General features: G+C 35.8%; 3 protein-coding genes across 4 annotated transcripts; 2 read left to right on the top strand and 1 right to left on the bottom strand.

The window, feature by feature from the left end:
• The first annotated feature begins 6,176 nt into the window (after positions 1-6,176).
• On the top strand, positions 6,177-10,943 carry APL1 (ADP glucose pyrophosphorylase large subunit 1). Its single transcript, XM_089616730.1, has 15 exons — positions 6,177-6,500; positions 7,759-7,872; positions 7,977-8,150; positions 8,270-8,362; positions 8,466-8,549; positions 8,653-8,708; positions 8,789-8,882; positions 8,966-9,078; positions 9,178-9,250; positions 9,336-9,416; positions 9,497-9,583; positions 9,682-9,786; positions 10,192-10,301; positions 10,428-10,488; positions 10,586-10,943. Exons 1-15 carry the CDS (start codon positions 6,273-6,275, stop codon positions 10,685-10,687), a joined length of 1,575 nt encoding a protein of 524 aa, XP_089472856.1. The 5' UTR covers positions 6,177-6,272; the 3' UTR covers positions 10,688-10,943.
• Positions 10,944-11,257: 314 nt separating this feature from the next.
• LOC149393011 (P-loop containing nucleoside triphosphate hydrolases superfamily protein) lies at positions 11,258-15,247 on the bottom strand. 2 transcript variants are annotated; one of them, XM_089616308.1, is made up of 10 exons: positions 14,987-15,247; positions 14,807-14,900; positions 14,481-14,594; positions 14,162-14,284; positions 13,960-14,064; positions 13,444-13,602; positions 12,795-12,863; positions 12,614-12,703; positions 12,390-12,530; positions 11,258-11,685 (listed from the first exon to the last, which is right to left on the bottom strand). In XM_089616308.1, the coding sequence occupies exons 1-10, from the start codon at positions 15,229-15,231 to the stop codon at positions 11,404-11,406; spliced, it is 1,422 nt and encodes a 473-aa protein (XP_089472434.1). In that variant the 5' UTR covers positions 15,232-15,247; the 3' UTR covers positions 11,258-11,403. The 2 variants fall into 2 exon arrangements, with proteins under 2 accessions (XP_089472434.1, XP_089472435.1); XM_089616309.1 differs by having other exon boundaries at positions 14,481-14,590; positions 14,987-15,004.
• A 1,646-nt stretch (positions 15,248-16,893) lies between these two features.
• On the top strand, positions 16,894-20,104 carry LOC149393010 (E3 ubiquitin-protein ligase RHF1A-like). Its single transcript, XM_089618416.1, has 8 exons — positions 16,894-17,284; positions 17,749-17,795; positions 17,895-17,957; positions 18,053-18,164; positions 18,255-18,556; positions 19,116-19,226; positions 19,354-19,651; positions 19,729-20,104. Exons 1-8 carry the CDS (start codon positions 17,123-17,125, stop codon positions 19,738-19,740), a joined length of 1,107 nt encoding a protein of 368 aa, XP_089474542.1. The 5' UTR covers positions 16,894-17,122; the 3' UTR covers positions 19,741-20,104.
• Positions 20,105-22,447: the final 2,343 nt, after the last annotated feature.

Here is a 22,447-nt window from a genome sequence, read left to right as displayed (position 1 = left end):
ACAATAGTATACAAAGATTTATATCAATATTGTTGGATTTTTTCTATGATGTTGTTGGATCTAGCACGAAATAGCACCTCATAAGTGATAACATAAGATATAACATTGGAAAAACATGACATGATGTGTCCTATTTCAAATTGTAGTTTCTTTATGTACCGTACGAGAGAATTGACCGTCGTTTCCGTTTGTTGTGTCTGTCTTCAAACGACTCTTTTTGGGCCCACAAATGAAGTCGCCCAATGACTTTTTTCTCAACCTTTTTTCAGGTCCAAAGCGGATAAGTTTAGATCTTCTGACTCACGGGGGTTTCAAACTTGCTTGTTAATTGTTCTCATAATAATAATAATAAAAATGCATATTATTTTCGTAAAAACAAAGCTAAAATATTGAAAAACATAGCGACTTGATGAAACCCATGGCAATTATTTATTGTAGACTTTGCTTGGCCAAACCCAAACCACAAGTTTTGCAACGAAATGTCACCTTTTTCTATTAAATAGTCTCTACGCGGTAAAGGACTTAACTTTTCATTAATATCATTTATATTTGTTAGACAATTGACACAAGAAAGCATTACTCTTCTTCTATATGCTCAAGATTTTCCGAGTTCACAAACTGTTTGACTAGTCAATCGTACAAACTTGAAACTTCTAATCTTGCTCAAGAACTATATTATTACGCAAACAATCGTCTAGAAGTAGCAACCCGTACGTTCTCCAAAGTCTTAATATTTATTTTATTTTATTGATGATTATTGATGGGGTCCCTTGTTGATGTTGTCATTTCTATAGCACTGAAAATACAGGTTGCTTCATGAGAATGAGGTTTGGACATAAACTCTTAATTAGATCATTCTTTTTACCTTGAGAAAGCGGTGACAATAAAATAGTAATTGCTATCAGGCGCACCAAAACATTTTCAGTGTGGACACTCCGACACAGAATTCCGGAGAGAGAGAGAGAGAGAGAGAGAGAGAGAGAGAGAGAGAGAGAGAGAGAGAGAGAGAGAGAGAGAGAGAGAGAGAGAGAGAGAGATTATTATTACATTTCTAGGTTAGGATAGATTGGATTTGAGAATTGGGAAAACTAACTCTCATCTTGAATGATTGAGAGTGAAAATGTTTATTCCAAAACTCATGAGAAAAGTACAACTAAATGACTTTATATAGCCATGAAGAAACATAAGGAAAATAAAGGAAAATACAATGAAACAAATAAAGAAAAATACAACTTGTTCAACTTATCGTTTATTAGACATAAACGACGCATATGAAAAACTTGATCTCTAATACACCCCCGCAAGATGAACTTTCCCGAAAGTTCATCTTGGATTGAACTTGAATATCGGAGAAGACAATCCGAAGAATACCTCGACCGAATGAATGAAGAAAAAATTGACTTTGTGAAGAACCGGTCTTGTTTTGAGAAAAAAATCTCTCAGAGGCATTTTGTCGAACACCTTGAGTGCGCTGAGAAGAACAAAATTGCATAACAAAGCTGACAATGAAGAGGAACCCAATAATCCACGTCAGCGATGGGTTCTTGAAATCGGTAGTGTTTGAGGATGTCTTGGCGATTTTCTCACTCATTCCAAAAAGGTAACTCCCAAAACCTCCGCTGAAAGCAATCCCAGAAGAAGCAACAACACAGGTCTTGACGAAGAAGAAACCCAATGCAGCGCGAGAAGATCTCTGTCCGACTGCGAATCGCTCGCGACTTTCTCTCCGAAACGGCGAGACTGAATCAGCGAAAACCCATTGCTGCGTCGAGAAAATCTCTGTCCAAAAATTCTGTTCCTTCGCATCCCTCGCAGATCGTCAGTTTCGTCATGACGGCGATATCGTTCTTGCGAGAGTTGGGAGCGGATGCGAGGAGCTTGGGAAGCGGATCAGCGTCGGAGGACTCAACGTCAGAAAGCCAGGCCTCGGGAGTATTGTAGCAGAGGAACACGTGGCGCCCGTACGCGCCGACGGTGCCGACGAGGGTGGCGGAGTTCGTCTCCAACCGCTGAAACCCGTACCTCTCGTTGTCGGAGGAGATCGGAGCATCGCTGGAGGCCATTGATTTGGGTGAGAGACTTGTCTCTGGACGCCGAGACGATCATGTCGGAGTTGTCGATCGGCGTCGCGATCGCCGTCACCATGTCGGAGGAACAGCCCGTCGCTCGCCACTTTTTTTTTTCTTCTCTTGAAACTCGAGCCAGAGGCAGATTTCGTTTCGTTGGCCACGGATGGCTCGCAGAGAGAGATCGGAGGAGCTGTTGACGGCTGTGACACGGCGGGGACTCACCGGAGAATAATCTTGATCATATTGGCATGGCGGGACTCGCCGGAGGAAGATTCTTACGGGCTCGATACGGCTGGATTCGCCGGAAGAGAACCTTGATGGCTATGACACGGCGGGACTCGCCGGAAAAAGATCTTGAAACTTTGACACGGCGGGACTCGCCGGAGAAGATCTTGACTGTTGACACGGCGGGACTCGCCGGATAGGGATCTTGAACCCGTTGATACGACGTTGAATCGCCGAAAGAAAAAGATCTTGAAGTCTTGACAAAGCGGAAAATCGCCGGAAATAGATTCTTGATAAAAACAGCTTGAAATTCGCCGGACTAGAATCTTGATAAAAACACTCCGAACTTCCAATGCGCTCCGTCGATGAAGCTTCTTCCGTCGATGAATAAGCGATGGTAAGAAGAACTTGAAATCGAGAAAAAGAGGTGCCAAATAACCGGAATACTCGGAGGTAAAAGAAAATTGACCTTCGTGAAATTCCACCGGGCTCGCGTCGGAGATCTTTTCCGATCGTCGAGGAAATCGGGGAGGACGAAGTGGATTTCTCTAACCTAGAAAATCGAATGCGGAAATTCGCTCTGATACCATATTACATTTCTAGGTTAGGATAGATTGGATTTGAGAATTGGGAAAACTAATTTTCATCTTGAATGATTGAGAGTGAAAATGTTTATTCCAAAACTCATGAGAAAAGTACAACTAAATGACTTTATATAGCCATGAAGAAACATAAGGAAAATAAAGGAAAATACAATGAAACAAATAAAGAAAAATACAACTTGTTCAACTTATCGCTTATTAGACATAAACGACGCATATGAAAAACTTGATCTCTAATAATTATCATCGTCGTAGATTTAATTGCCGTGTCGCTGAAGGTTTGACGACCACAAAAGTAATCTATGATGAAAAAGTCGCTACAAACAATTACAGCAGGCGGTCCAAGGCTTAAGTCACTTAGGCAATGGTTTAAACTTAAAGCCATGAATTTTTTGTGAAAAAAAAAAAAAACATAAAAAAAGGCCTCAAATTTTAGGGAAAAATACTTTAAATTTTAGGAAAATTAAGTTATAATGCCTAATTTTTTTAATATATGTTTAAAAAATCTAATTTATTTTTACTCTTACCTGAGATCACATAATAGCTTGGGCAACCCTTGACTACAACCCTCACACATGGCAGGCTTAACATATTTTGAAGCCTAAAATGAAATTTAAAATAAGATATTTATAAAAAAAATAATTTGTTTTTATAAAACAAACAAGAGTAACTTTTAGATTAAATCAAATTTTTTTACGTATAATTTTAATATTAGTTTTACCATACCCTAATTGATATATTTTACTCGACATAATTATTCTTTACTTATATTCTAACAAAAAAATAATGACACTGCCCAACAATTAAAAAAATTCAAACACATAAAAATAATTTAAATATAAAAAGAAAACAACACAAATAAGTGAAAAAATAAGATTGATCCTGAGCATGAGAATTATAATTATGCATACATAATCTTTTTGCTTTTGTTTCATTCGTTGTGATGAAATAATATGCTTTTTTTTCCGTCCTTTGAAAAACACAATTGCACATAAAGACACAAGTTTTAAACAAAAAATAAAGTATATTTTAATATAAATAGAGTTGGGCCCAAATTATATTTAATAAAGGCCCGAACCGGGCCCATATTGAAATTCTTTGAGGGTCCGGGCCAGGCCGGACTTATGGGTCTACACCCTAGGCCCACCCAAGTCCTTCAATGGGCTCGGTTTGGCTCGACTCTTTTTTGAAAAAGGTCAAGCTTGTTAACTCACTAACGGTCAGACCAATTGATAGCACTACATCAATCTATATGGAATACATAAATGAATGAATACCCATTAAATAGAGCAAATCGGCTTTTTAGTGTTTTACATGTTATGATTTCTTTTTGGCTTTTTATTTTGATATTGTGCTGCTAGTTTAAATTTTTGGTGGGCCTAAAAAATGATTTACAACTCTTAAGGTTGGGTCGGGCCTGCCCGCCATATAATAGTTTAACACTGCGACGAGGATGTTCATTGATGCAAGAAAAATGAAATAAATGAAAGATAATATATATTATGTATGAAAGTATGTACTTATCAAGAAATGACAAATGTTGGGTAGTCAAAGTTTGAGCGAGGGGAATTCGTCTAGCAAGTCAACGATGGTTTATCGCGGCAGATGTCACAAAGAGGTGGGACATGGTCAGCTCAAATGGGGCGGTGGATGTTGAGTGGTTGTAGGTTAGACGAGGGTGTATCGAAAGCGAGCTGACAAGGGTTTGACTGAGAAAAGATTATAGGCAAATGAGGTGGTGGTTTATGAATTATTTAAGATCTCTATGCATTTCATCTCTTTATCATAACTTCCATCTACCCTACTATACTCCAACTTGGTTATTTCCAGCATCCGTCTAGGGTTGAGCCTTGGGATTTGACCACGATTTAAAAAGCTACCTTTAGACGCGTTATGCTTAATCATAAGGGATATGTAGTGATTGAGTCATATGGGATACAGTACAAAGAAAGGATGAGTGGGTCTTGACGGGCGGGGTTCTAATACGAACCATGCTAGTCACCCACCCAAGACTAATGTTGGTGTCTTCACGAACTAGGATGTTCAAGTTTGGTGACTCTGTGATCCAACACATAGAGAGACGTGAACCTTGAAATATTGACACTACATTCCTTGTATTTTAGACCTCATTGGAGGAGCGGCGTCTTCAGTGGTGGCTTTTGGGGCTCGGCGATGGGCTTCGAGTTTTCTCATAGGGCCGTGGTTGACTTTTTGGTTTTTCAACATTTTCATGTTTGTTTCGATTACGTTCGTATTTTATTTTCTATTTGTGAATGGATATGATTATCTATCTTCCAAGCTTCCAATAAGAAAAGACTATTTAGAAGTTCTCTATATAAGATGTACGATCTTTTGCTTGATTGGTGGATCTCGGTTGTTTAATTTTTTCGGTCGATGAGAGTAACTCAAAATAATTGAGCATGTTCTCAAAATTAAGTTTCCAATGTTATTGTCATCTCAATTAGACTAGTACATTGCTGATCTTCATTGGATCTTAATGTTAAAATACGTTGCAATCTAAAATCTATTTGCAGTTGTACCATATCAAAAATCGGTAGGTGTCTTTAATCTCGAATTTTGTTAACTAATTTTTAATAGAAGCTCCTCACATACTTTAATATATATATATATATATATATATATATATATATATATATATATATATATATCAAAAAAATTAATCAACTTAAACGTTTGACCGCTAAATAGCTAATGTTTGGTACATATTAGGTACATCCGTAAATAATGATGTGGCATAATATATGGGAGTGACTATTTATCTGTAAATACATGAAAATGACTATTTACTTAAGATTTAACAAACGTTAGTTATTTAGCAATATCAAATATTTAAATTAGCTATTTTCCTATATGTGTGTATATATATGGCAATACCTAAATCGGCAACAATTAAGCCGACTAATAAGCTTTCAAAAAGCAAACCGTTACATCGTTGTGATTTACAATGTATCAAATATTGTCAAAATATCTTATTTGTTTGACTGCTATACAAAATAGAAATATCACCGCTAAAACAGCATAAAGCATTATACCGTATCAACGAGAGTATGGAATCGTAAATTGAAGCCAAAGACGAGGATGTACAAGTAATTCTAAACCTACATTTTATACGACGCCAAAGACAAAACCCCGAAACCACAAAACTAGTGGATGCAATCCGTTTCGGATAACGTAGCGTTTCCACGTTAAGGCCTTTCATTGCTCTTCTCATATTTCCCTTTAATTTATTTATTTTGTTACTACACCACAATATACAATAGAAACAACAACGTTCATTATTAGTAAAATATTGTTAACATTTATATTCCTACCATATATTATCTCTCCCCCATACAAATAAAATAAATAAAATAAAATGGTTGTCTCTGGCGGTTGCCGGATTTCTGCTCCGGCCACCGGACAGCTCAGCGGGTCGGCCGGGAAGAATCGGAGGCTGGTGAGTTATGGGAATGGAGAGGCAATGGGAACGAAGCTAGAACAGACTTGGCTTAGAAAGCCAATAGTCCAAATAAGTGCAACTTATAATAATACTAATAAGAAGCCTATTTGCATGTCTCTCACTGCTGATGTAACACTGGCCAAGGTAAGATATATATATATATATATATATATATATATATCATTATTGTGTATCTCACTATTATGTGTATGTATTTTTATTAAGACGAGTAAAAAGTTATTATTGAACTTTTGAAGATTATTAGTTCTATTAGTGAAGTATGGACTATGGCCTATGGCTTATGACTCCATTTGCACAACAATGTAAGTTATAAAAAATTAATAAAAAAAATTAACTATATTTGCATGCTTAAATAAAGTAATTATTGACAAGAGAGGGTTAGCTTGGTGGATTTTGAGTTTATTATCATAATGTAAAGATTAAAAAGTTAATCAAGGCATGCATGTCCCTAATAAATAAACATCCTTAAATGAAACAATAATTGAATTTGGGTAAGTGCAGTGTAATGTCATTCTTGAGATGGTACTCAATTTTATTGGTAAGTTTTTTTTTTTTTTTTTTTTTTTTTTTTTTTTTTTTTTTTTTTTGGGTGGGTACCGATAATCAGAATACAAATAATTTGAAATTTTGATAATTTCGTCAAAAATTCATCGGGAATTCAAAATTATGGTGAAATCCTTAGATATTTTGTATTACATTAATGATGATATTTCATCGTAACTTTCTATAGAATTTTGATTGGCATTTTCATCGACAACTTGATAATTAGTATTTTTCATAGAATGGATACAAAAGTCAATCATAACCTAGCGACAGTTAATAATTAATGTGAGGAATGCTTTGACATTATTTGAAGCCATATAATTAATTTTGTATTTGAGAGCATCTACTACTTACTGTTACTACTATCAATCAAGCACACAATACCATGATGATCCATACCATATCACATAGACAATCCAACCATCACATCAATTTCTTAAATTTCAATAGGATATTATACCTGAATTAGACATGAATATCATTATCGTAGATGTTGATTATTTTATCAAAATTATTTTTTTTTCACATTTATTACTAAACTTGTCACAAAATCCAGTATTTTGTGACAATTTTACAGGGCTTTGTGACAAATTTAATAACGGATTAGAAAAAAAAAAAACACAATTGTAGTTGATTTTGTTCTATTTTTTTTTTCAAGATAACAATATTCAAGTCAAATTCCCAAAAAATAATGCCATTTCAACACTCCATTTGCAGCCCAAAGTTATAGATCTAGTTAAGCATTGTCACCATTTGACTAACAAAACCAAAAATTACATGGAACATTTCCCAATCATGGCATAATAATTTCTACTGTGATTTTTCTTTTTCAATTCAGATGAAGAACACAGAAATGGAAAAAGCCGACCCAAAGTCGGTAGTCGCGATTATCTTGGGAGGCGGAGCAGGTACTCGTCTTTACCCTCTGACCAAGCGTCGTGCCAAGCCCGCTGTAAGCAAAAAAAAAAAAAAAAAAAACCCTAATATTCTTATGCAAGATTCTATTTATATCTATATATATAATTAATTTTTACATGATTTCTTTTTCCTTTATAGGTTCCTATAGGTGGGTCGTACAGGCTTATTGATGTTCCGATGAGCAACTGTATAAATAGCGGTCTCAACAAAGTGTACATTCTCACTCAGTTCAACTCGGCCTCTCTCAACAGACACCTCGCTCGCGCCTACAATTATGGCAGCGGTGTTAATTTTGGAGACGGTTTTGTTGAGGTGCGACATTATTTAATTTTATTTGTAATAAATTAAATACATTGTTTCGATTTTTTAAAATATATATATATATTATATATATATATATATATATATATATATATATATATATATATCAGGTTCTGGCGGCGACGCAAACTCCAGGAGAGCTTGGGAAGAAGTGGTTCCAGGGAACCGCAGACGCCGTGAGACAATTCCATTGGCTCTTCGAGGTATGTTTAATAAATAACAGTATAAGTTTTTTCGAAGGTTTTTTTTGTTTTTTTGTTTTTTTTTTGTTTCTTGCTCATGAAGCTATTGAGTTTTCTTTTGTAGGATGCGAGAAGTAAGGATATTGAGGATGTTCTCATTCTATCTGGAGACCACTTGTATAGAATGGACTACATGGATTTTGTTGATGTAAGCAAATCTTTCTTCAATGAATTTTTTATTTCCTAATTTTCGGCTGAAGAGATTGCTTGAAGATCAAGTCTGAGTAAAAATCCGTACACCCAATTTGTAGAATCATCGGCAGAGCGGCGCAGACATTACACTTTCTTGCTTGCCAATGGATGACAGGTTGATAGAGTCTCACAATCAAACTATTCAGAAACTAAATTACAAGATTTTATTCATAATTTTTTATTCTCTTGATATAGCCGAGCTTCGGATTTTGGTCTGATGAAGATAGACGACAAAGGAAGAGTCCTCTCTTTCAGCGAGAAGCCTAAAGGAGCCGATTTGAGGGCAATGGTAACATTACCAAAAAAAGAAAAAAAAATATTATAATCGCTATAACTTGAATTCATCGTATTCTCATTTTTATCATTAATTAGCAAGTAGACACAACAGTTTTGGGACTTTCAAAGGAAGAGGCCGCGAAGAATCCGTATATCGCTTCCATGGGAGTTTATGTCTTCAAAAAAGAGATACTTCTCAACCTCTTAAGGTAAGACCCGAAACACTAATATTCTTTATAAAAATTTCCATACCTAAGTAATGTCGTACCTCGTGTGGGTTTTTTATTTATTTTTTATTTATGACACAGATGGCGTTTTCCCACGGCAAATGATTTCGGGTCGGAGATAATCCCTGCCTCAGCCAAAGAATTTGTCGTACAGGTCTGTCTCAAAAACCCGGAGTTTTTTGGTTTTTTTTTTTTTTCATCCAAGCTTACATTTGAAGTTTGACTCGCTGTTATTGCAGGCCTACTTGTTCAACGATTATTGGGAAGACATAGGGACTATCAGATCGTTCTTCGAGGCCAACCTTGCTCTTACCGAGTTTGTAAGTTAACGTGTTCTAAATTAATGACATTTCACAAAAAGATAGGATCTTTATGGAAGTTTTTTATTTTTTTTTATTAGCCACCAAGGTTTAGTTTCTACGACGCAGCAAAGCCGATGTACACTTCGAGAAGAAACCTGCCTCCCTCCAAGATCGACAACAGCAAGGTCAGGCTTCGAGTCTGGAAAATAATAATTAAAGATAAGACAGAAAAAAAAAAAAAACAGAATGATTGTCTGATCATCAACTGTTTATTGTTATGCAGATAGTTGATTCGATCATATCTCACGGTAGTTTCTTGAACAACTGTCTCGTAGAGCACAGTGTCGTCGGAATCAGATCCCGGATAAACTCTAACGCTCACTTGAAGGTAATAATAATAAGCAAATGGAAAATTATTTGTCAAAAAGAGTGATTTTTTGCTTTTTAATGTTAACTGACAATAATCCTAGACAAATGGACAGAATAATTAATTAGTTTCGTCCTAGTTGAAATTCCGGTACCAACCAAAACGGAATGGAACTTCCGTTCAGGTTTTTTTTTTTCGAAAAACAAAAACCAAAATACTTACAAAGAAAAAAAAAACAAGAGCACGGACAGAACCAAAATTTCATTCTGTCACTATCCGCAGAACTGAAATTATCGATACCGGTTGGAACCAGAACAGAATTTCGATTCTATTTTTCTATTGGAACTAAAGAGAATTTCTGTTCTCTTTCCGTTCCAGCTTAATTAACAATGAGCCAAAAATTAATAATAATAATTGTAATTGCAGGACACTGTAATGCTTGGTGCTGATTACTATGAAACGGATGCTGAGGTGGCAAAAATGTTGGCTGATGGGAAAGTTCCTCCTATTGGCATTGGAGAAAATACAAAGATCAGGTATACCTCTCTCTCTCTCTCTCTCTCTCTCTATATATATATATATATATATGTATATATTTTTACCCTCTTCTTAATAGCTTAGTGAATTGAATTTGATGTTTTTTTTACTGTATAATGTTGCAGAGAGTGCATCATTGACAAAAATGCAAGAATTGGAAAGAATGTTGTGATTGCAAATGCAGACGTAAGACATATTATTTACAAAGCTATCTTAATTGGAGTGTAAACATATTTATGGTTTGTTGTTTCATAATAACTCTTTTTTTTTCTTCTGATACCAGGGAGTGCAAGAAGGTGATAGATCAGCAGAAGGTTTCTACATCAGATCAGGTGTAACCGTCATACAAAAAAACTCAATAATTCAAGATGGAATGGTGATTTAATTATATATATATTGCATTTCTCCCATCCTAATACAAACCTTTTTGTTCCCTTCCTTTTCTGGGTAGGAATAGTATAGGGAAGAAAAAGAAAGAAAAGAGTTGCCATTTTTGTATCTGTAAAATTCATATCTATAACATTGCTGCAGAATGTGTCACATTAACAATAATGCAAACAAAAAAATTGCATATTTATATTCCAAAAAACATCGACTATGCTCTACAAATGTTTCACTTTTTTGGCTGTTTAGTGTAAATAGTCAAAAAGAACTATTACACATTTTGGTCCCTAAACTAATCTTTTAAGCAAAATAATTCTCACACCTATTAATTTTTTAGCATTTTCGTCTACAAGTTTGTGAAATCCACCACCTAAAAACTTAAAACATATTTTTCAAGTTGAGGAATTTGTTATTAAATAACTAATCAAAATCTAAATTCTAAAAACACGAAATAGAAGTTAACTATTCTGGATCATTGGGAATATTGTGTGTTAATGGTACTTTTTTAAATTATAAACAGGTTATTTGAGTTTGTTAACATGCTTTAAATTGTTTGTTTGATTTCATTTTAAATGCATCGTATATTATTTATGAAAATGACTAAAATACTACAAAACCAATTTTTTTTAAAGACCATCTTAGCTCATAAATTTAATTTAAGTACCAAAATGTCACTCATATACAGTTCAAATACTATTTGTGCTAAAAAGCTTTATTTTACTTAGCTTGAATCGTCTCTATAGCTAACTCTTCACACTCAAACATCAACTCGTTCTCGAATCTTTGCAAAACAAACCTCTCCTCCGAGGCTATGATGTTAGTGACCGTACATTTCTCGTCCGAAAATGGCTTCCTTCCCGTACGACCCGCTCGGTGAAGATAATCCGTGACAGTTCTCGGGACGTCAAAGTTGTAAATGTGCGTAGTTTCCGGAAGGTCAACCCCTCTCGCGGCCAGGTCCGTCGAAACCAGCAGATATCCGCCTCCTTGTCTCATTTCCTGATTTTTGTATCGATAGAGTATCGATTAAAAATGGAACAAATTTCAAAACTTTCAAGTAAAAGCTTGTAACTCTATGTTAAAGACTAATACAACTTATTATTATTTTGAAGAAATTTGGATACAAGTCCAATTATCAACCCATTCTAAAGTTAATAGTCAACAGTTTTTATAAATAAAATAAATGTCTATTCCTTCTCGTCATAAAGTCTGAGAAAACACATAAGTTGTGATCTAGACCTCTAGTTTTAAATAATTTTTGGTACCAATGCGATCATCTCGATGAGAAGATTATTTTGACACCGCGGTGAAGACCTATTTCTGATACATGGTATACTTTAAATTAACCGTGGTTGATGAAGATTAACTGCATACGAATTTTAAACGAAAAAAAAAAACTAGATATCTATTTAAGTTTTAAGACTGTGTCTATTTTATTTAAGAGCAACCCTTAAATTGGACTTTTACCCACTTAGCCCTAATATTTTATGTCGACCCATTAACTATCCGCTAATTGTTACAATTGCCCCAACCCTAAAATCCAATCACTCTCTTACAATTTGCATTCCATCATTATTATAAAACCACCCTTAGACAAACAACTAATTACTACAATAACTCTATCCCGAGAGATCTTTAAAGAGATCTATCGAAATGGATCAGTGCACTGATATACAAAAAGAACACAATAGTAGATTACTTACTGATAGCGAAGCCGTCCTTGAATGGAAGTTCATGTCTTCTTCCAAGAGGAGGATTTCTGAACCGCCATTATAGTTGGCCTTCAAAAACTCCATTAACAGAGTCGTTGGCGGTGCATTCCCGGCCTTTTTTGACTTTTCGGACTGAACATTAAGAAAGATTGCCAGCCCACTCGGACAATGAAAAACTTAAGTGATAAAGCTCAAGGGTAATATCGAAATCAAACCTGTTCGCCCACAAAAATAATTCCCGAGTCTGGATTATCGGAATGTAATAAGGATAACAACGTTTCGTGTCTCATTTTCTTGTTGCATACCTGGTTAAGACGACATGAATAAGGGTATAGCTATAGGTAGGAAGTAATCATTCAAGAAACTTCTCATTCATAGACTTGAGTAAGTACTTACAACGAATCGATGATGTAAGCATGAGGGCATCGGCTGAATCGGATTGACATGGACATGAACAACGTCGCTCTAGAGGGCATAAATGTACAGGTAAGATATTAAGATTTGTTGCCATCTGATATCAATGGAAATATGATAAGGACCTTCGGATTCGATTGATAAATGACAAGAAAATACAAGATGACCAGGTATTCGAGAGACTTGTAACTCTCCCAAAGGCTAAGCCTTAACCAAGCTCTGTCTAACCCCTAAACTCTGATACCTCATGGACATATGATAAGAAACTTCGAATTTCATCGATACGCGATTAGAAAATACAAGATAACCAGGTGTTTGAGAGACCCATAACTCTCCCAATATGCAACAAAAGCCTTAGCCAGATTCTAAACCCTAAAACACGAAACCCTAATATCTCAATGGAAATATGATAAAAACCTTAATAAATCATGGGTAAACGATACGAAAATAAAAGACAAGTGAAAATTCAGTAGACTCCTAACTTTCCCTAAAGGCTAAACCTAAACCAAAATCATTTTATTTCCTCCTCTAAATCATACTTATTCTGGTCCTAAACAGTTAACTAAATTAATTATTGGTTTCCCTGAAGTCATATCAAAACACTTTAAATTAAGAAATGTAGTATACAAACCTTGGTCCATTTCTGCTGAGCACAGTCGTGTACGAATCGTCTGTGATGAGGAATAGACGCACTAGCGAAAATTGTCTGGCGATTTTCGATCGTGGAGTAGGATGTCAGAAGCTTCCGGAGAGAGCTGACTTGATTTGAAGAGCCGAACATGAAATCAACCTGTTTAAAATTAAAGCACAAATAGTTTGTTAGAATCTATTTAAAAGAATATGTTAGGATCTTAGATACAAAATAATAGTTGAGGGCTAAATATAGAATAATTAGAAGTTGTATTAGTCTATAGAATAGGGAGACTATAAGAGAAAAGCATTGAGCATTTAGATCGGGATTTTAACAGGAGAGCTAATGGTGTCTCGATTAACCCAAATCTACATTTGTTCAATCAAAGAGCTCCCGAAATATTCTTTACAGATCCTGATCAGTGGATAGAATATACGAAGTGTACACAACCTTATGATAATTGAAGAACAACTCAGAAATGTCCCATAATATTTAACATATCCAATTTTTACATACCTCATCGATTACAAGAATCTTCAGTGATTCAAGAGTGAAAATTTTCTTATTCAGCATTAGGCACAGACTAGTGATGGTCGCCACCAAAATTGTTGGAGGCTCTGCCTGAAATGGAAAATTACGATAGAGCACATGTTAATCATTTCGTTCTCAAACCCACCAAAAACTAAATTAGAAGAAATAACAAGAACATGAATGTAACCTTTAGCCAGCTCTTATGTCTTTTCAACGTTCCACCGTCTAAAAGAGCCATCACCGTACAAGATTTCTGCTCCAAATCACCTTCCGACGGCTTCGCAGCCAAAGTCCGAGCAACTTTCGTAACCTTATCATATAAGAGGAATAAAATTCACCCACTAAACTTCAAATCTCAAACTAAAAGGAAAAAAAAATTCTTTAAACTACACTGTTACTATCCTAAACCACAAGCATATTCCCCTTTTAAAGAATGTAATTTTCAGAAACCTTGAGGAATAGACAAAAAGTGGGAATATAAGTCAAGAATGGCTTCATGTTCTTACTTGCATACCAAGTTCCCTAGTGGGAACCACAATAAGAGCTTGAACGGTCGACCTTTGAGTGTTAATAACGGAAAATATCAGCAACAAATATGTCAGAGTCTTCCCAGAACCTGTCTACAACACAAACCACAACCAATGAATTCAATTAGACATTACTCTAAATTCATCAAGTAAATATCAAAGGAAATTGCATTTTGTTTTTCTTACCAAAAGGCCTAATTAGAGGTACAATTCAGTAAGGTTTTTTTTCACACACGTTCGTGATTGATAATTTCAACAGAAATGAAGAACAAATTCAGCTTTGAAAAATCAGCGAGATTTTAGACCTGAGCGTGAAGAACGCAATCGCGACCAGAGAACAGAGTCGGCAAAGCTTCCTTCTGCACATCCGTCGGCATAGTGAACCCAATCTCTTCCATCCTGATTGAAAACAGAAACAACCGTATTCGAATCTTCAACCGAACAAATTTGGCTTTTTATAATTACTTGAGAAAGAAGAGACTTGCCTTTGCAAAATGTGCTCGGGGACGTGGTCTTGGCAGAGGCGCCGGAGAGTGACGGAGCTACGGCGGTCAGATTCGTCGCCGGAGATCGGCGGAGAGGCCAAGAGTTCGGGGGCGGAGCGGAGAGCCTGGGAACGGCGGCGAGTGGAGGAGAGGAGATTCAGGTTGGGATGTCGGAGGCGGAGAGGGATAACTAGGGTTTTGGAGGTTAGAGGAGAGAGAAGCTGAGGAGGTGAGAGAACCGCCATTGATGAAGCTTCTGTGAGTGATGATTTGGAAGTTAGATTAGAGCAGAAGAGATAACTGTGGACTTCTCCTGGGACCCCCTGCTAAAATGCCTTGTCGTTTGGAGGGTTTAGACGACAAGTATTAGATGATAAATTATGTCGTTTTTCTAAAGCCTCCCATTAAAGGGCGGGAAAATGACACATATATACCATGTGTTTAAGTGAAATGTCGAGTTTAACTTTTATTTTAATTTTTTTTATTTTGTACCATTTGTTTAATTAAAATGACGAAACTATACTATAAAATAGATAATTGTGCCACACATATTTTTTATTGACTTTTCGACTATATATATATATATATATATATATATATATATGTGTGTGTGTGTGAACCTCATTTTACTTTTATTTATTCGCGCTTTATAGTCCCCCATATGTAATTGATTTAAAATGAAAAATAACAATCTCTGAAATTTCAAACATCATAGAGAACTCAGACATAGGAAATGCTAAAAGTTGACATTCGAAAGTAATAAAAATCACTAATTCAAACGTGAAATCTAGGAATCAAAATCGTAATTTGAGATGTATGAATTTATTAGTTAATTTAGTTCGATTTTAAAATTAGGGATTGAGAGTTGTTTTTACGTCATATCACCCGATCCGACAGAAAGTTGACGATGTTCGTACAAAAAAAATAATATTTCGGTGACAACTTCGAAAATTCGTGGAACACCATTTCTCTCGTCCGGTGTTTTGTTTCGAGAATTTGTTTTTTCTATTTTTTTTTTCTTCTAATATGTGTCATTTTTTAGAAGATGAAGGAAGTGGGGAACTGCCCTGAATAAAAGCCAACATAAATGTCATTTTTTTAGGCTGACCATGGGATTAAGAAATTAAAAAACGAAAACAATATTTTATAAAATGAAAAATACACAATATGTCTCATAATTGTTATACATAAAAAGAAAAAAAAAATTGTAACGTTATTTTTTTCGTAATTTCCGTGATTTAACTTAATTTTCGTTGATCAACGCAATTTTTATCGCAATGTTTCAATTTTTTTATCGCAATTTTCATCGATGACCGTAATTTTCAATTTTTATACAAAATCTGCCATTGTTATTTCAGTCCTTGGTTTGAACCTTTCAAATATCTATAACCTTGATTTTTCTTAAGTGCAAAATAAGAACTTTAATTTTCAAACGTGATAGTTCCTATATATAAAAGAACCTTGATTCTCGCTAACCTTCATTTATCAAGTTTCCCTATTTAAATATCTTCACTCTTTTATTTTTTCAAATAAATTATTTTTTTATCAGAAAAATAAATTATTTTGTTTCATAATGTCCCTGAATCTTATGAGTAAAGTTTCATGACATAAAAGCCAATGATTCTCATCCATATTAAATCCCATGCATATTGAATTTCTTTTTATAAAAAAAAATGCTATTAAAGCGTTTTCTTATATATTAAAATGGAAATTCTACATTTTCCTAGGGTTTTTTTTTTCAGGAAAAGAAATCAACGGGCAAGAAAATCTGCAAAGATTTCATTTTATTTTTTGTTGGTGGATAAAAAAAAAGAAAGGAAAAATAGATCGATGTTGATTTTATCAAAGTCACAAGAGCGTGTGAATCGGACAATTTTAGTGAGTTCATTTTTTCTCTCCTTTTCTTTCTTTTGACCATTTTCACACAGAATCTTCTCTCTCTCTCTCTCTCTAACACACTCACACGAAACTCTCTCTCTTGTCTTTACCTTTCTTCTTCATCTTCTTCTTTCTTCATCTTTCCCTCTCTGTACTTTTCCTAGGGTTCTTTTCTTCTTCTTCTTCATCTTCACAAAGTATCTTCCTCTATTCCCTTTATCTCTAACAGATACACATTGCTCTCTCTCTCTCTCTCTAATGGCCAATTTCGCATCTTCTTCTTCATCATCATCACCGCTTCCGACACCAGATTTTGCAGAGATTTCAACGGCGATCGCGTTTCCCTCCGGAGACGACGACCTCCAAGAAGACTGTTGCAGTATTTGCCTCGAGCTTTTCAACTCCAACGATCCAGCCACTGTATGGTCTTATTATTATTATTCTTCTTCTTCTTTTATATGATTTATTATTAGCGATTGGGGTTTGGTTTTAGACTCGTATTGTTTTTATTTTAGCCTTTCCGTAACTGAACCGAGCTACGAGTTGAATTCACGAGCTTCGTGCAATTCAGGTCTTTTTTAATTAAAATTTGTCTATCCTTTATGCTTTTGTTACCGATCATCCGGCGAAGATTAAAGCGTTGCAGCGACAGTGACGTCACATGATCTGCTTTGTGCGTAGAGAGGATCGTGAATTCTGGTTCTGGATTTTGTCTCTTTCTGTGGTGATTGAATCGTTTGTCGAAGAAGAAGACTTATGCTTGATAATGAAATGAAATGTCTTTTTTTCTCTGTCGTATCTGGTTGAGTTGATTGTAACGTATAACTAGTAATGGTAGTATTAATAAAAATTAATGAACATTGTATGCCTTTCCTTTGTTTCAGATCACCAACTGTAAACACGACTATCATCTTCATTGTATTCTCGAATGGTGAGCATTCTGTAATTTTTTAGTAAATTTTGTTTTCTCTCTCAATTGAAGTGTCTTAAAAGTTCATATTGTAATCGAAGGTGATATTGTACCTTACAGGTCTCAAAGAAGCAAAGAATGCCCGATATGCTGGCAGTCACTTTCGTTAAATGATCCGGCTAGGTATGCAATTTTTATTCTTGTGCGTAAATGTTCAACTTCGTGCTTTATATCGATCTGTATTGAACTATTTTTTTTTAATGGAATAATACTCGTAGCCAAGAGCTTCTAGCTGCGGTGGAAAAGGAGAGGCGCTCAAGGTCAAGAAATACCGATTCGGGGGCCGCCCCAAACATCCATTATTACCGAGAAAATGGGAACTCTGACAATGTGAGAGTTTTTTTTTCCTTGTGTGTGAATGAATACACGTGTGTGGTGTGGCTCGATCGACCACTAACGAGTAATGATATATTTTTTTAGGATTCCTTGGATGAATTTGTTCTCGACGACCGCATAATGCAGCATCTGGCTTCAGCGGCGAGCATAGCTCGGCTTCGGGGGAGAGAGAGGCATCGCAATTCCGGATTGTTTCGTCCCGATGAATTATTGCACTCTTCCCCTGCGAATTCCGACGAGCAAGATTACGAAACCCCACCAAACGGGTGTCGTGATTCAAGCCCCAGGCCATTCTCTTCTGGCTCGCCACCCTCTCTCAACGGTGAGCCATCGCTTCCTGCGATCCCCACGATTGACGTCGAGAGTCGAGTTGCTTTCAAGCCCAGGTACATGCCCAAATCAGGACTTTAAATATGAACCCTTTTTTCAGTACAATGCATAGTGGTTATGTGTTAGACTCAGATGGGTAACTAATATAGTCCATTGGGAAAATAGCCAATTTAAGCATTTGATATTACTAAATAGCCAACGTTTGGTAAATGCCATTTTCATGCATTTACAGACGTAAATATTAGATAAATAGCCACCTCCATATATTAGGCCACGTCATTATTTACAGCTATTTACCTAAGATTTACCAAACGTTGACTATTTAGCAATGTCAAACGTTTAAGTTGGCTATTTTCCTAATTTTTTGTTATTAAATTTCATTTTTATTAATTAAAATAAGTCAGTAGGGTTATGAGAAGTGTTGTCAGATATATTTTTAATAAACTGGTTTAATCAGAGAGATTGGACCACCTCTTGAATTGCGGGTAATTTGTATTCAGAACCACCTTATGTGTTAGTCTTTATTTGGATGCTAGAGACACTGGTTCTGCTTTTTTCGAGAGGCGAGATTTGTTGCTGTACAGTTTACTGAACTTTTCATTGCTTTATTGTTAGGGTTCTGTACAGTCAGTCACCGTCTGCTGGTTCACAGAGGTCAAACCCATCGTCTGAGATCCTCACTTTCTCCGACTCAATCAAATCGAAGTGGTCCTCCGCTTCAGCAAGGTATAGGAAACACTCGATAAATACTCTAAAAAAACGGTTACCCTCTTGCGTCACGACTCATTGTTCTTCTCTGTCTCTCTCTCTCTCTCTCTCTCTCTCTCTCTCTCTCTCGCTCTCTTGTCGATAGATACAAGGAGTCCTTCTCGAAAGGCACCAAAGGGCTGAAGGAGAAGATTCTCGCTCGTAACAGCTCCGTCAAAGAGCTCAGCAAAGAGGTGAGCGCTGGAGTGGCGAGGATGATGGAGCGGCTCGATCTCGCCTCGAAGAAAACCGACCCGACCGTCTCAGCGAGCCTCTCTTCCTCGAAAGGGAAAGGAGTCTTGGATGCGGCTCTCATCCAGTCTCTCGGCAAGAACGGTGCGAAAGTTCACGAAGTGGGTTCCGTGATTACTATCCCGGGAAGAGTCGAAGTTTCTCGGCCACAGGTTCTCATAAACCCTAAACCCTGAAAACATTAATCGAGGGACTTCCTAAACTTTCCGTTTTTTTTTTTTTTGCTCAGATTGAACAGTGATCGGTGCGGAGTAAAATAGAGTGCAATGCAAGTGATGTAACTTTTGGAGAGGCCAATCCACTGGTTGGTTTTTTTTTTTACATGCGTCCTGCATTGTGTTTGCCTTTTACTAGCCTTGATATTTAATACTTTATTTACCGATATATTTTTATGTACGGAATGATGTATTAACTAGTTTGTTCTGATTCATGATTGAAATATTGACTATCGATGATCGGTTACAGACCTGTAAGTTGTCGATAGAAACGGAAACAGAAATTTTAGAGAAATTTAAAATCCCGTTTATTTTTATTTTATTTTTTGAAATTTCGCAGGTTATTTGTTATTTGAAATGAAAGCCACCGAATTGGTTCATTTGACAGAAGTGGATAGAAACGTTGGACGAAAACTTTAGAGAAATTAAAAATATCGAAAGAGATTTATTTCGACAATTTACAGCTTTTCGGAAAAGTAAAAGAATTGACAAATTTTCCAAAAATTAAAACTAAGAATAAAAGACACTATTGAGTGTGTCACATTTAGTGTAGAAAGACGAACGAAATTGTTTTGGGAGATTTCATAGAGAAAATCGCACTGGATCATTTTTCATTGACTGAGTTGTTTTTTTTTTACCTTACAGGTTAGCTTAATACGATGAATTAGTCTAACTGCGTAAGAATGTACGATCAGGGTTAGTTAGCCGGTGTCTGCTTTTGCATTAGCTGAGTTATTAGCTGAGGTGGACTTTATTCTAAGAACTCCAATGCTAAATATCCCACTTTGACACATATTTTATAAAATATCCCTCCACATCACTAGTTAGCAACTTTTAACCCAAAAAAAAAAAAAAAAAAAAACTTCAATAGTGGGCAACTTTGAAAGTTGCCTACGGTCTCTCCACTTTAGAAGAGCCTCGATAAACAATGGAAGTGTCAAGTTTGGAATTGTTGAAAGTTGAAACCTCACATAGGTAATGCCAAATTTGAGGCCGCTTAAACAAGGTTAATGCCATGCACACATCTTCTGTTAGTAATGCATTCATGAAAGCGATATTAACATCTAGCTACTTCACATCCCAGTTTCTTAAGACAACTAGAGTGATAACAATCCTTATGGTGCATAGCTTGATAATTAGGCTAAACCTCTAAAAAAAAAAAAAATCGACACAATGTGCTTGATAATCGCCATTTTCCACCAACTCGCACCTCGCCCATTTGCTGCGGTAAGCAAGGTTGTCTTATCGGAGAGCCTTAGTTTGTGTTTAAGGGCCTTTGAGCCGTTCTAACTGATCTATCCTATTCCTGAATTGTAAATCCCAATCAGAGAGAGAAACAAGAGAACAAAGAGTGATTGGGAGTTGTTATTGCTCGGCGATTGTTCAAAGCTTGATCTTGTTACCGGAGTTTGGTGTACTCTCACCGGAGTTGGTGATTATTCATAGTGGATCGCGAATAGGGCCTCTCACGCCTTGACTGAATTAGGATCAGACCGATCAGAACCGGGAAAAACCATTGGCTTTACTCATGAGTCTGATAAAGCTGAAGAAAGAATCCCTAAAAACAAGCCAAGCTGACCCAAAATAACATCGACATCGGTCATCTTAAAGTCAGACGGTGATTCCTTGACGTTAAGAGTTTTGATCTTCCCGTCGACCACATAAGCCGACCATCTGCAACGATAAAAAACACGAAAATAGGAACCCATTCTTTGACCTTAAGTAGGAAAAAAAAAATTATATATATAGAGCCAAGAAAAAAATCAATACCTTTGGGATCGAGGTCCGAGTAACGCAGCAGAGAGATCTTTATCCAATTCCAAAGCCTTGTGGAAGCTCCCATCAAAATCCCCGTAAACTCAATCTAATAACGCAACAACTAAAATCGAGCCTTGAATCAACACACGATGTTCTTCACCAAATAGGGAATTGTGATAAGTGGGGAAAAAAAGAAAAAAAAAAAGCAGCTGATCCTAAATTTCAAGGCTGAACTTGAGACCATTGAACCTGTGTCCATTCATATCCATTTTCATAACATATGGATCGTTCACAGTGACACAGATCACGGAATCGATAACCTGTCAACGTTTTTCTTCTAACTCGGCACATGTTGCTGAGAGCAAACTCCTAGTGCAAGTCAACGATTCAAACCAGAGACTCTTCAGAAAATAAATTATGTATCTCTTACCCTATGATTACTGCTATTATTATGAAGAAAAAAAAAATTAGTTGAATCTACAAATCACATTCAATTAATAACACAAATCACATCATGTTTCTGAAAACTTATGATATCTTAATCTGACGTTTCTCCAAAAAAAAAAAAAAAGAAAAAGAAAAAAAAAGACACCAAAATATGACCAATAACCTAAATAAAAGTGAACCAATAACTAAATATATGTTCAATAAAATATCCCCCTATGATGATCATACACCAACCAATCCTAAATGTTATGTATTCACTTTGATTATTGCTTTTTTTTTTCTTTTCCCCAAGTTTGATTAGGCCAAGAATTTATGAATCTTACTTAGGAGATCACCTAATAATACCTACACTCATGTGTTATAGTATATACAAATCATTTAAAATCAAGTAGTTTCTTTTTTAGTGTCATTTGTAATTATACCTAATAAATAAACCAAAAGTGTAGGTAAATGAAATTGGAATAATTAGGAAATAAAATATAAATAATGAAATTCAGTTTTTGCGACTTCAAAATTGGTCACTGTTGA

Source organism: Urtica dioica, chromosome 6, assembly GCF_054948205.1.
Source record: "Urtica dioica subsp. dioica isolate 48M chromosome 6, U.dioica_male_clone48M_v1_H2, whole genome shotgun sequence".
NCBI classification, from domain to species: Eukaryota; Viridiplantae; Streptophyta; class Magnoliopsida; order Rosales; family Urticaceae; genus Urtica; species Urtica dioica.
The sequence above is the reverse complement of the archived record's forward strand: the minus strand, read 5'-3'. Positions and strand labels throughout refer to the sequence as shown.

Bases quoted from the DNA above. Each gene is read 5' to 3' on its own strand.
- APL1 (XM_089616730.1), top strand. From the start codon at position 6,273: ATGGTTGTCTCTGGCGGTTGCCGGATTTCTGCTCCGGCCACCGGACAG. The intron at 8,709-8,788 runs GTTGATAGAGTC...CTCTTGATATAG, and splicing joins TGCTTGCCAATGGATGACAG to CCGAGCTTCGGATTTTGGTC. The intron at 10,302-10,427 runs GTATACCTCTCT...ATAATGTTGCAG, and splicing joins GGAGAAAATACAAAGATCAG to AGAGTGCATCATTGACAAAA.
- LOC149393010 (XM_089618416.1), top strand. From the start codon at position 17,123: ATGGCCAATTTCGCATCTTCTTCTTCATCATCATCACCGCTTCCGACA. The intron at 17,958-18,052 runs GTATGCAATTTT...TAATACTCGTAG, and splicing joins TCGTTAAATGATCCGGCTAG to CCAAGAGCTTCTAGCTGCGG. The intron at 18,557-19,115 runs GTACATGCCCAA...CTTTATTGTTAG, and splicing joins CGAGTTGCTTTCAAGCCCAG to GGTTCTGTACAGTCAGTCAC.
- LOC149393011 (XM_089616308.1), bottom strand. From the start codon at position 15,231: ATGGCGGTTCTCTCACCTCCTCAGCTTCTCTCTCCTCTAACCTCCAAA. The intron at 14,595-14,806 runs GTCTAAAATCTC...TTTGTGTTGTAG, and splicing joins ATTGCGTTCTTCACGCTCAG to ACAGGTTCTGGGAAGACTCT. The intron at 14,065-14,161 runs GTTACATTCATG...TTTCCATTTCAG, and splicing joins GACATAAGAGCTGGCTAAAG to GCAGAGCCTCCAACAATTTT.